Here is a 13,348-nt window from a genome sequence, read left to right on the forward strand (position 1 = left end):
AAAAATACTTTCACGGTATCTTAGCCTGTTGTTCTTTCTGACATCATGTGCTGTTTTCTTAGTCTGTTCAAGGTAAACAACTGTTAAAAAGTCAAGAAACAACAAACCAAGAAAATAAAGCTATTTTCATTTGGGGGGAAAGTTTTTTTTTAAACTTGCAGTCATTCCATAATGCTTACTAAGCAGCTATTCTGTTCACATCGTTGTGTGAGATTGGTTCATACCACTGTGTGTGAAACAGTCCCTGCTTTCAAAGCCTTAAAATTTCCTGAGGCAACTGAGAGCTCTCAGAAACGAAGCCCCAGGGAATAAAGCCAGGCCTAGCAGCTCCTCCAGGACAGGACCCCTGACTTCTCATCTCTGAATCTCCACAGCCAGCACAGTGCGTGACACCTGTAAACGCTCCATGAACATGGAATGAAACCACACTCATTCTGTTTACACCAAACAACACGGAGCCCGGCTAACAGGGAAAGGTTTCCTGCGGAAGGTAAACACGGTCACACCCTGGAGACAGTGGCAGTTGTGAGAAGGTGGAGGAGGCCCGGCAGGCGGATGACACAGTCAAACAAGCAGGGCTGGGCAGGGCAGGACAATCGCCAAGGGACAGTCACGATGTGTCCCACTCACCCGGTCGATGGCTTTTTAAACAGAGTAGATTTAAAAGGTATCTTACTAGAATACAAATTGTTCAAATATATACCATCACACCCTATAAATGGGATCAACGAAACCATGAGGCTGTTCTCATTCATTTGAAATCGGCCGTGTGGATGCCCGTGGCCTGTACTTGCACTTCAGTATTCTTTCAGTTACAAGATGGAGAAAACTCTGAATTGCACATATAAATAGAAACAGATGGTCAGAAGTATTTTTTAAAAACAGCCCAAGATATTCTTTATTTAAACTAATTCAAAAGCTCTGAAATAGTACGAAATTTGTTTCAACTCTATCACTGACAGCATCTAGTATCTTCTTGCCCTCCTTATCTCAAATATGTTAGACAACAAGCACCTGAAACTTACAGTAACACTAAACCCATGTCAATATTATCATGGCATCATGGGTGGAACACTAATTTCTTCTTGCACGACTGCCTGCTGCTTTGCCTGACATTCAACTAAAGGTGGCCCAGGCACGCGCACACACACACACACACACACACACACATACACACACACCCCTCAAACACCAACTTTTAACATCCTGGTGCCTGTGCTGCTGTGCTATTTTTTTCTACCTTGGTCACCCCAGAGCCATGCTTAGCACATAGCTAGCACTCGATAAATACTGACTAAATGAATTAATCGTGCTGCCAGGACAATCGCTCCTCCAGGGACCCTAAAACAGCTCTTCTCCTCCTGCCTTCTCTGCGAACCTGTCTGACCTGTAAACGTGTTGTTGATTAGGAAGGCTGCCTGCAATGGTCATTCCATGAATCCGGGTCCACACGAGTTCCTTCATCTAAACGGCACTAAAAACAGTATCACTGTAGAGCTACGTCATTGGAGCAACGCCAGTTTATGAGAGTCTTCCTCAACACCTGCCGAGCTCCCTACCGACAGGCACACAAATAAATGAATGAATTTGTACCCCCTCAGTCCATTCTCATCAAGAGTTCAAAATGTTCCAGGTATATCACCACACTGCTAGGAGATGCAAACATTATAGTGTAAATCTTGGCTTTTGAAAGCTTTTTAACAACTGTAAACATTAAAGATAATCAACTTACATGGTGTTAAGTACCCACATATAGATCAAAGAAGTTATACAATGGCCAATAAGGACATGAGAAGATGCTGAACATCATTATCAGAGAAATATAAATCAAAACCTCAGGGAGAGGGACTTCCCTGGTGGTCCAGTGGTAAAGAATCCACCTTCCAGTGCAGGGGACGCGGGTTCGATCCCTGGTCAGAGAACTAAGATCCCACATGCCGCGGGACAACTAAGCCCCCGCCACAATCACTGAGCTAGCACGCCTCAACGAGAGAGCCCACGTGCCGCCAACTACAGAGCCCACACGTCCTGGAGCCCGTGCGCCACAACTAGAGAGCCTGCGTGCTGCAACGAAGATCCCACAACTAAGACCCAATGCAGCCAAAAATAAAATAAATAAATATGTGTATGTATACACACACACATATATATATATAAAGCCAGACACAAAAGGCTACACGCCATATGATTCCGTTTTGTTTTCAAAATTATATGAAAGTCTACCAACGACAAAACTATAGTGACATAAAGCACATCGGTGACTGTGCAGGGCCAGGAGAGGGGGAAGTGGAGGGTTGACCTCAGAGGGGCACGAGGTGACGGGACTCCTATTATTATGATTGTAGTGGCGGTTATATGACTGATGTGTGTGACAAAACTCATTGAACTGCACGCTTAAAACTGGTGAATTTTACTATATGTGGATTATACCTCAATTAAGCTGATTTTTAAAACTAAAACAGTAACACAAAAACTTGACTATGTTTCTTTCCTAACTTTCCATCCCATTTATTTCTTTCAAATGGCTGTTCTCATTCCCTTAACTTGAAAAAAAGTGTTCAAGTCCCTAGATGTCTGGCCTCTGGATTCCCTCGTGACTGTTCCTTCACTCTCAGGACACTATTAAACAGCACGGTTTACCTGAGGACAGGCTGAGGCCGAGCGGAGCACAGGATCCTTCTGAGGGCTGGAGGGAACTACGGAAGCTCGGGGTAGCTGGTGCAGGACTGCACCATGCCTCAATTCATCAAGTACCTTCCAAAGGCCGTTAAGATAGATTTCTCTGTGTTCACCGGTTCCTCAACTACGTAAACTCGAATGCAGGTCCAGCATCATGGCCTCGGGCATCTGTCTGCCGCACTGCCCCAATGCCCGCTCGCAACAACAGCGCTGGTCAGCGTCTACGCAGGGAGCGTTACTGGCTGTCTGACACCGAGGACGGCTCTGCTTCCAGCCCTTCCCTGAGGGACGTGTTCTGCAGGCTACACTCAAACGTCTCCCTGTCAGTATGTCCCAAGCACGTGGTGTGGCTCGTTACAAAAAACTGATGAAAGAAACTCGATGAACCACACGTTAATTTTTGGAAAAAAAATTTTTTTAAGGAAAGGAAAAAATGAGAGATGCTGCCTCTCGCACCTCCCGTTCCTAAAGTCCCTCAGCTCAGCCCAGGCCCGCCCGCGGTCCTCTCAGGTGCACGCTTCCTCCCCGCCAGTTCCCTCGCGGGACAGGCAGCGGCTACTCTCCCAGCCACCCTACTCTCCGTCACAAAGCTGAAGGTCCCCAGGAAAGACGTCCGTCCCTACGAGTTCAACAAGGTTGGCGCCCCCCCCACCCCGTTCCCTTCACCTCCTCCCGCGGCTCACCGAGTCCCAGCACTCACCAGCTGGGACGGAGGAAAAGGGAAAATCAGGTGAGGTGTCAAGTACAAAATGCACATGTCACCTCTAATCATTAAACAGACGAAACCCACGCGGCGCACACTGAGGATGAGTGGTCCTTCTGAGAACTTCTCAGCCTCTGCCCAGGGCCCTGCAGCACCGTGCTTTCAGCACCCACCGGGAGGACAGCGTCCCCTGCCTGCCCCCTGCAGAGCGCCCCAGCGCAGAAGGTGGGAGTCAGGTCCCCGCTCACCCTCAGCCTAGTTCTCAGGACCTCGGCTCCTTTCTCTTCAAAGTAAGTGACTTGGTGAAAAGCCACAGGGCTCGCATCCCTTCACAGAATAAAACTCCGCGATGACGACAGAGCTGCTCCCCACGATCTGACCACCTTCCTCTTTCGCCTCTATCTCCACAACCCCTTTACCAACCCTCCGCACCCTGTTCCTATCGGACAACTCATTCCCTGAAGAGCGGTGGGTGCTCCTGCCTTCCCCACTCCCACCCCGTCCTCTTATTAAAATCCTTCAGAGCCCTCAGGATCCACCAAGATGCCACCCTCCCGGAGAAGCCTTCCCATCCCCCCGTTCTCCCCAAATCCCTGATCCTTCCTCTTGGCGAAAACCTACTTTCACCCTGCCTTGTTTTATTGTTCATTGGTGAAAAATTGTCTTCCCCACTAGACGCCAGGTTTCTTGAGGGTAAGGCATGTGTCTTACCTACTTCTGACCCCTACAGTGCCGGGCTCGGTGCTTTGCTCATGGATGGCCCAAGATGGCTGCATTTGATTTCATCTCTACGGCCCCTTTCACCTCCAGCAGTTACTGTTTGATCCTATGAGCCAGATAAACAGGAAGAGGTGCAACATCTCAGAGGCGGAGAGGCGGCCCCTCCATCCTGGCTCTGATTTATAGCTCCTGAGCGCCACAGCCCACCCCTGTTCCTCTCTTAGGCGCTGACTGCTTTCAACTGTGTCTGATGGCTCTCTGTGGACTCAGTTTAAACAAAAACCCACCACACTGTATTCTCCTTGGGGGCCAGGCAATGTGTCCCCCATCCTTTTATACCAACTGTGGAATGGGAAACCACTTCACGCATTCCAAAGCTTGTTACGTGATTAAGACCGAGGCCTTGATCGCTGCACGGGGCCCCGGGTCTGACATACCCACAGTTGTGCATGGCTCTGGGCGTTGCCAGAACTCCGAGGTTCTAGAAACGACGGCGCAATGAGCCTGCTTTGGATTTCTTGTCCCTTCCCCCTGCCCCTAAAGTCTGTGGTCAAACACCACCAGCTGAATTATTAGTAACAACTACCATGTGTGTAGCATACCTTACAGATTACAGAATGCTATTCAACAAACCTTAAATGCCCACTGTGTCAGGCAGCATGCTAAATGCTAAAAATGATGAGGAAGGAGTTTCAGCCCCAAGAAGGCCATGTGTACCATTTCAACTTCGATAACAATCCTAGAAGGCAGTTAGCATAGGTGTCATTTCCCTCATTTTACAGATGGTGAAACTGAGGCTCAGGAGATGAAGTAAAATTTCTAAGTAAGAAAAACAGTACAGACGGGAAGAGATGTAAACTCGGATGTGACCCCCGACTCCTGCCTTCCCCCCACCACGGCGCGCAGCCTGACGTGCCTGCGCTCTCTTCACAGACCACGAGCAGAACCAGCCCAAACAAGAACCCAGAAGGTTGGCAGAGTGGTTTCCAGGGCACCCCTCTGTGACCAGGGCCCTCGGGCATCGCCTGCAGAGAAGCAGCACAGCCAACTCGACTCAGCCCACGTGGGCTCCAGCCTCACCCAGCGCCCACCTCCTGGGCTCCACGGCACCGCTCGTGCTGCTCCAGCCCGCGAAGGCCCGAGGTCCAGTCCACGTGACACCTGGCATTTCCTTCCCAGGAATTCTCCACATGATCTCAGCAAGGTCCTCCCAGAGGACACTCCTGGCAGGGCCCTAGGGTAGTGTGTGTGTGGCAGACACGGCCTTATGACATCCCCTCAAATCACTCCCCATCTGAGTACAAGGAGGGTCTAAATGTGTGGTTCCAGTTTATAAGTATAAAACCCTTTAGACACCATCATCATCACAGAAACGAAAATTGCTACATGAGGAAAGCTCTGCCACCCACTTTGGAGACACGAGGGCAGACGGGGCGACAGAGAGAGGGTTCAGGGACAGGGTTAAGCCACAGACCCCGGTGTACAGACCAAGTTCACTCCACATTTAAGGTCCTCTCAGGGCAGGATTTTGGGACCAAAGCCTCACAGCAAAAGAACAAGGCATTAGGCCCCATCGGCTGTAAAGAGGGAAGAAACCTGGGTCAGGCAGACACCCAAGGGCCAGTCTGGCTCCACCACTAACTGCCTGTGTGGCCCTGGCCGAGTGACAGCTTCCGAGCCCCTGCCTGGGTGGGCTGGCCCACCACAGAACTCGCCACTGTCCACAGGAATGCTACAGCGAAATTTCTCCTAGACCTCAATTCTAGGAGTCTAAGCGTCTGTGCACATGGGGGTGGGGCGATTACCAAAGTCCAAGGACAGCGTTATTTCACACAAACTGCATCCTCTGGATTCAGGGACAGATGAACGCAAGAGCCAGTCTCACGCGACACCAATGCCGAGCCCCTGGCGGGGTGGACCACAGCAGCCGTGGCCACTCCGGTAAGGAGACACTATCAATAAAATCCGAGGTCGAAAACAGGGCGCCTGACCGTAAAGAGCTTATAGTCTAATTGAAGTACACAACCTACATATCAAACGGTCTAGGAAAACTCACCAAGTAACTGACCAGTAGACACAAGGGGACGTTATTGCTAGAAACAGAGTGAACAGCAGGGAAACAGCAAACTCCCACACCCACCGAGCGCCCGCATCTGACGTCTTCCGGTCAGTGTCTCACGAATTCTCCTGGTGACCCTCTGAGCCAGGGGGTATCACCCTTATTTTACAGAGGAAGAAACTGAGGCTCAAATAGTTAACTCTCGTGGGGTCACCTAGCAAGTAGGTGTTCACACCCTGGACTGACCCCATAGCTCACCGTCTAACATTTTCATCAAACTTGAAACATTAAGAGTTCTACATAAATTGATTATCTGGGGGGGAAAAAAATGACACCAAAATATCAAAGTTTTTTTTTTTTTTTAAACTATCTTGGTTGGAAATCCCAGAGAAACAAATTTGATATTGTCCTGCTTTCTTAGATAGAGAAGGGAGGGCAGTTCTGCCTGAATTCTCAGGGTCACCGGGAGCACCACAGGCTGCAGCGCCCCGGACGGGCAGCGTGGGAAGCAGGCCTGCTGGCCACCACACCTTGCGGCCCCGCCCCGGCGCTGTACTCTCCTCCTCCCCGTCAGCCGCCGTCCTTGGCACCTACCCTCTGGCCTGGACCCTAGGGCGGCTGAGAGAGGCCTCCTCCGTTGACTTCTGGTTCCTGGATATGTTCCGGATGCTAAGTGTCTGACCTCTAGATAAGTGCGGCATAATTATGCCTAAGAGCTGGGGGACGCGCCATAAAAAGGTTATCAGAGGGTGCGTGTGCGGAGGGGAGTGGGGAATGGAGCCAGAGAGGGACAGTTCCCTGGACCAGAGAGACCACGTAGGGAGGGGCACTGTTTGCGTGTGCACAAAATAACAGTGATGGTGCCCACTCACCGGACACCCACTCTGTGCCTGGCACTGACCCATGCGCTCTAGGAACACGGTTTCATTTAACAGGTGACTTAGTGTCATTCCCAAATTTCAGAATGAGGAAGTTGAGGACCAGACTGAGCTTTTAGAACCAAAAACACATGCGCCAGTAAGCGGCGGAGGTGAGATTTGAACCCTGCAGCACAAACACCAACGCCCATCCACATTCCTCCCACTGTCTCAGGCTCCCTTAAGAACCCTTCTGACAGACGCAGCCAGCAAACCCGCAGACGCACTCGAATCAAAAAGCTCAAGTAGCACGTGAGGTAATAAGGTCGATGAAGCCAATATCCCATCCGGCAGGCAAACTGCTAAACCACCACCTGGCGCGGGTGAGGACAGCGGACCGTCTGAGGCTCCCGGGTCTGAGGCATCTGGTGATCTGGAACCCCGCCGAGGTGGCGTCTCTCTCCGGCAAAGGGCAGGGGAGTCTCCCTAACTGAGGGCAGAGAGTTCAGCCTCATCAAGACTCCCAGCGGCTGCCGCCTCGGCACCAGACCCGTGCAGCTCGTGAACAGACAAACCGCTGTCCGACAGAAGAGCCTTCTCCTCAATTAAAAACACTACCGGCCGGTGGTCCTGCACACACGCACGCAGGCTTGTGCGGAAGCCGTGAACCTCCCGGGCACGAGCCTTTCCCACGCAGAGGGGCCACTGCGGCTAAATGATGGGATGTAAAGAAGGCAAGGATCGGGAGCGCGGAGGACGGAGAAGCGAGGAAGGCGTATCGTACTAAGAAGTACTGAGTTTTAGTTTTTAGTTTTTAGTTTTAGCATTTTAGTTTTTTTAAAAATTCTGGACCCAGGATGAAACCTTATATACAGTTGAAGGATTAAAAGTTTCACACAGTTCACCTGCCCAGTAGCATCTGGGTTACTGAAAAGATACACGCACATCAAAAGGTGGTTGAGTCTGCCTATCTTAAACGGGTAGGGAGTATGGGTCTGAAGAGACTTGCAGAGAATCTCATCCAAGTTTTTACTCACAAATGTAAAGAGTTGCCCAAAGTCAAGTAGCTTATCAGGAGCAGATCCAAGGCCCCCAAACCAGGTCTCCGGGTGCCCAAACCAGAGCCCCTTCCCGGCCCGGGACATGACCCTCCTGTCCCTCACTGAACTTAAATAACTTCCTCCTCTATACACTAGCTTTGAGTTGCGACTCTCAGTAATCAAAGGTGGGCTCGCTCTTCCTGCATCTGGGTCTCAACAACCGCGACAAAATATTCCTTAAGAGCCAGTCACGTCCCAGGCTCTGCTTAGGGCACCGGGGAGCTGGTGACAGACAAAACAAAGTCTCTGACCCCACAGAGTGTCCAGTGTCGTTCCAGTGGAGACAGAAAATAAAGCAGCCCGCGCAGGGCACAGCACACCAGACGGTGACAACCGCAAAGCAAGAGCACCAGGGCGCTCCCCAAGCCAGGGGCTTCTGTATCCTCTGCTCACTGCTGTACCACCGGCTTCCCCCAGGTGCTCCATAAATATTTTCTGACTGAAGGAACACAGAGACAGTGAAGAGTGGTGCTAGTTCAGACAGGGAAGTCAGGAAGATGTGATATTCGAGCAACGTGTGAAAAAAAGACGTAACAACTGCGTTATAGGTGGTGATGGCCATTACTTCAAGACACGACCCAAAATAAATGAACGGCTATCTCTCGGGGCCTGTTTTTACAGAACGCTCCACACTCAGCACGGTGAGCGTCCGAGTCGGCACTGAATAAAGTGACGGGCCCTGCAGGCCGGCTGCGCTTCAGCTCCCCCCGCCCCCCCAGGTGTCGAGGAGGAGCCGCAGCGGCAGCACCGCGGCGTCCACGCCACCGTCAGCAAAGGGTCTCGAAGAAAACGTCCTCCCGGCAAAGGCCGTACTAGTCCTTCTCAGACCCCAAGCTCCTGTCTGGGAGGATTCCTGCTCTTCGTACGAAAATCAAGCATGGTGCCCACAATCTCTATTAATAACGATAATATTATCACCACCACCTAGTACTGAACCCTGACCCTGGCGGCACACTGTAGGAGGCATTTAACTGCATCATTACATTCGAAACTCCCAACAATCTGCAGAGTGCGAAACAAAGTGAACTTGCCCCAGGCCACACTACCAATAAGAGCTAAAAGTTGGCACCCGTTCCCCGGTCTGTATGACTTATGCCTTGACCTTCTATATCACAGTTAGATGCTCACTTAATGCTGGCGAAACGCAAACAAACTCAAGCACCATCAAAACCAGCAGTTTATTTCTGCAGAAAGCCTAAATACCCAAGTCTAAGCCATGCTGTTCGTGATGTTTTACAAAGGACCCAGTGAACATGTTTTTCCTTCATGTCACACATTCCAATTAAATGGTAAATAAGAACACGTTAAATCCATCCCCTGCTCTTTGTATAAACACTAATGGGTGCCTGGTAAAGATTCAGGACACGGTCATAAAGCATCATCTACACTGTGGCACCACCTGAGAGCCCGTTAGTGGTTCTGTCCTCCAACCAAGCAAAGATCAGAGCCACTGAGGCAAACAGCTTAACAGGAAATGTGCCTCAGTTCAGCGTGCTGTCAAGTCCTTCCCATGAGGGTTAACCACATAATCCCTGCTGGAAGCTAGAAATGCGTTCTCGTAAAGGGTTCTCTGTTCTAGCCCCATCATAAAACCCTAGAACTTTATTTCAGGATCTTACAGAACCCCCTCTGCCTATGTAGATCAACAGGCCCTTGATATTCCAAAAGCAAGCATTTTGACTTAATCTTAATGGCTTGTTGAAGACTCAATAGCTTCAAATTCTTTAATGATGAGTTTATGTAAAAGCAATTTTCCCACTAATTCCCAAAAGGAAACTTCATATACATATTACATAAAAACTAACACACATGCACCACCACTTATTTTGGGGAACAAATTTTGCTGGCTATTTCTACCACATTATTTCCTAATTACATCTATTTGTCCCTTACAACTAGACTGTGAGCCTTGGAAGGTCCATATTTACACAATTCTCAGCAACTAGCACAGTATACAATCAAACTGCCTGATGAGTAAGTGAACAAGTGAATGAATGAATACACACCAGAGTGACCTAGATATCCATTCATTCTGCCTCAAATTAGTCCAGGTACAAACAAAACAAGCTTTAGCTCCTCTAAGTGGACCCTATCTCCCTGAAAAATATACTATATCTTTGATTTTCCACCTAACTAGACCTTGAAAGTATTTTAATTAAAATTCATCTGTATGACACAGTAAGCAGATGCTTTTTAAAAAAATATCATTTTAACAGTTCCTTCTCTGATTTAGTCACATTTTCCATCTGATTTCCTATACCAACTATGATTATAATTTATGAACAAAAATGTGCATTATAAAATTTTTTCAAGGCTCACCGGGGGGGCAAATCATTCCTGTTGTTGGAAGCCGAAGTACAAACTTTTGTTAATCCATATGCCTTCTCTCCATAATGCCTGAAATCGTTATTCACAGTAAGCCAAAATAAAGAAAATACACAAGGTTGCTTGTGTATCTTTTATGAGCAAACATTTGTTTTTTATGTTACTGTGCCCTGGTTATATCCAAGCAGCCAATGCTCACCAAGGTCTCATACCTAATGGTCTGAACACATGTAACAGTCTCACCTGACAATCATTACACAATCGAAAGCTGCTTCCCCCATAACATGCTGCCCCAGAGAGGGCAATTTTCCTCCATAAAGGAGGGAGGAAAAGAAAAAGTTGAAACAGAAAAAAATGATAAAAAAAAGATAAAATGGTGACCAACTGTGGATTTTCTCCTTGAATCGATCCTGGAACTACAAGGAGGCACAGGCCTTTGGATCCCCTCCTTCTAATAGTGATCTAGCCACCAGCTATTCTCCCCAAAGGCTTCAGAAAGAAGGCTCAGAAAACAGAAGCAGGGGCTTCCCTGGTGGCGCAGTGGTTGAGAATCTGCCTGCTAATGCAGGGGACACGGGTTCGAGCCCTGGTCTGGGAGGATCCCACATGCCACGGAGCAACTAGGCCCGTGAGCCACAACTACTGAGCCTGCGCATCTGGAGCCTGTGCTCCGCAACGAGAGGCCACGACAGTGAGAGGCCCGCACACCGCGATGAAGAGAGGCCCCCGCTTGCCACAACTAGAGAAAGCCCTCGCACAGAAACGAAGACCCAACACAGCCTAAATAAATAAATAAATAAATAAATAAAATGAGGAATCAATTTAAAAAAAAAAAAAGAAAACAGAAGTCACACTCTGTTCCAACACAAGATGTTCATTCCAGGCCAGGCTGAAAGCACATCAAGCACCCATCGCCACCAGGCTGAACACAGCTGCTACAGTGCTGGGACTAGGCACCGTTTGCAGCATCCAATCTCCCAAGGGCTGATCCTCCCGGAAGAAAAGACTTAGAAAAGCAGATCTCCAGAGGTTACTGTAAAACCTTAGTGCACTGATTCAACAAACATTTACCTTGTACGACCCATGTGCTGGAAGAACAACTGACAGTCTCAGCAAGGGACTGAGCCTGCGCTTCCCGTGGTCCAGGCCGGATTAGATTTTATCTGTAAACCACCAAAACATGCTCCCATGAGATCACAGTCCAAACACAACGCCTATCACTACTGTCTGGCCAAAAAAATAAAGTTTCATTCCAGCACAGGACACAGACCTCTGGCCTCACTTCCAAGACAAGAAACACACACACACACTGAACACCTGTGAAATATACCTTGCACCTTCATCTCCATTTTTTTCATATGAGGAAACAAGAGTTAAAAACGATTAACCACCTTGCCCAGAAGTACAAAGCTACCAAACAGCAGAATCAGGTCTGAAATTCACACGTGCCTGTCCAATAACCAAGTTTTTTTTTTTTTTTTGAAGGTTCTGTGTTTTTATTGATTAGAATTGTGTATAGTTGTAATCCTTCCATCATACACATAATATACAGTAACTATCAAATATCTGATACTAAAATAACTTACTGACAAATTCTAATATTGAACACAATAATTCTATCTCTATTAAAAATAAAAAAACAAAACCACTGAGTATCTTGAAAAATTTAAATTCAGACCGTTATTTAACAATTTGGAAATCTGAGTAATCCAACTTTAAGATGACTTTCTCATTGTTGAAGCTTGCTCTGTCAATGTGTGATTTGGGACTTCCTCTTGTCTCAAGCCATTCCTGCATATGACGTACTTTGGAGGTGGGACCTTGCAACTGTCCTTGCACTGTGCCCTGGTCAGTGTTCTGGACCCAGCCTACTAATCCGAGCTTTTTACCCTCAGCCTGAGTGTACTTGCGGAAAAACACACCTTGCACTTTCCCAAAAACTTCATAATCCACTGATATCAGGGTGTCCCCTTCTGCCATACTCATGCTCAGACCTGTCTGGGGCCCGTACAAGGCAGCCGAACGTGCTAAGAAAGGCTAACAGCAGGCCCCCTCCCGCTAAGGGGGCAGACACCAGAATCCTGCGGCAGAATGACTTGAGGGCACATCTAGGCGCTCCGTCTTTTGCCAGAGAAGGGCACACCCCAGGATCTGAGACCATCGCTCTGAGAAAAATCCAAGCTCTTTGATGGAGCCCCAGAAAAGCCTCTCCCACCCCATCCCCCCGTCCCCTAAGGGAAGAGCTGGACGGAGCTGCAGAGTTGGCGGGACACCGGGTCAAGCGACACTCTGGTCGACCGCGCCCGCGCCCGGGGCGGCGCCCGGTCAATAACCAAGTTCTTAATCTGTCTAACATGCTACTCTAAACATTAAACTTACTTGGATCCTAACACATGCAACCAGGGAATCCTCTGTCCGCTGGCCCTTAGTCCTTTTTTTGCCTGTTGAATTCATCCTTTAAGGCCTAGGTCATTTCTTTCTCTCTTCTCCCTTTCCTTGATTTAGCATAGTGTCTGGCATGACGTAGGTGCTTAATACATGTTGGCCGTGTCCACAATAGGAAAATTATGGGACACATTTTTGCTGAGGCATGAGCATTTACTTAAACCAACTCCAGCTATGCGTAAGGAACTCATAATCACACGGTGGCTTAGCATACACAGTGGCAATAGGCGATGGCTTACCAGAAAACATCTCACTGAAAACTATTAGGCAAATAAAGAGTTAATGTTTTACACGCATAACAGTTCAACCCAAATTCTACAATATCAGCATCATTCCTTAATACTGATAAAATATCTTCCTGGACATATGCTGAATTAAGAAAGAAGATTGTTGTTCATTAAATAAATATGTGAGCTAATAATATTTAGTTTTGGAATGTATTCTTATATTCATCCTGATA

At 48.3% G+C, this 13,348-nt stretch overlaps 2 protein-coding genes across 10 annotated transcripts in view; both read right to left on the bottom strand.

The window, feature by feature from the left end:
* ASAP2 (ArfGAP with SH3 domain, ankyrin repeat and PH domain 2) overlaps positions 1 to 13,348 on the bottom strand; it is a 160,563-nt gene that overhangs the window by 116,064 nt on the left and 31,151 nt on the right. The gene's annotated exons all lie outside the window — the stretch shown is intronic.
* On the bottom strand, positions 11,931 to 12,680 carry LOC118905848 (acylphosphatase-1-like). Its single transcript, XM_036872739.1, is given in 2 exon segments — positions 11,931 to 12,438; positions 12,440 to 12,680. Coding segments are annotated over 2 exon segments (480 nt in total). The 5' UTR covers positions 12,605 to 12,680; the 3' UTR covers positions 11,931 to 12,123.

Source organism: Balaenoptera musculus, chromosome 13, assembly GCF_009873245.2.
Source record: "Balaenoptera musculus isolate JJ_BM4_2016_0621 chromosome 13, mBalMus1.pri.v3, whole genome shotgun sequence".
In the NCBI taxonomy this organism is placed as follows: Eukaryota; Metazoa; Chordata; class Mammalia; order Artiodactyla; family Balaenopteridae; genus Balaenoptera; species Balaenoptera musculus.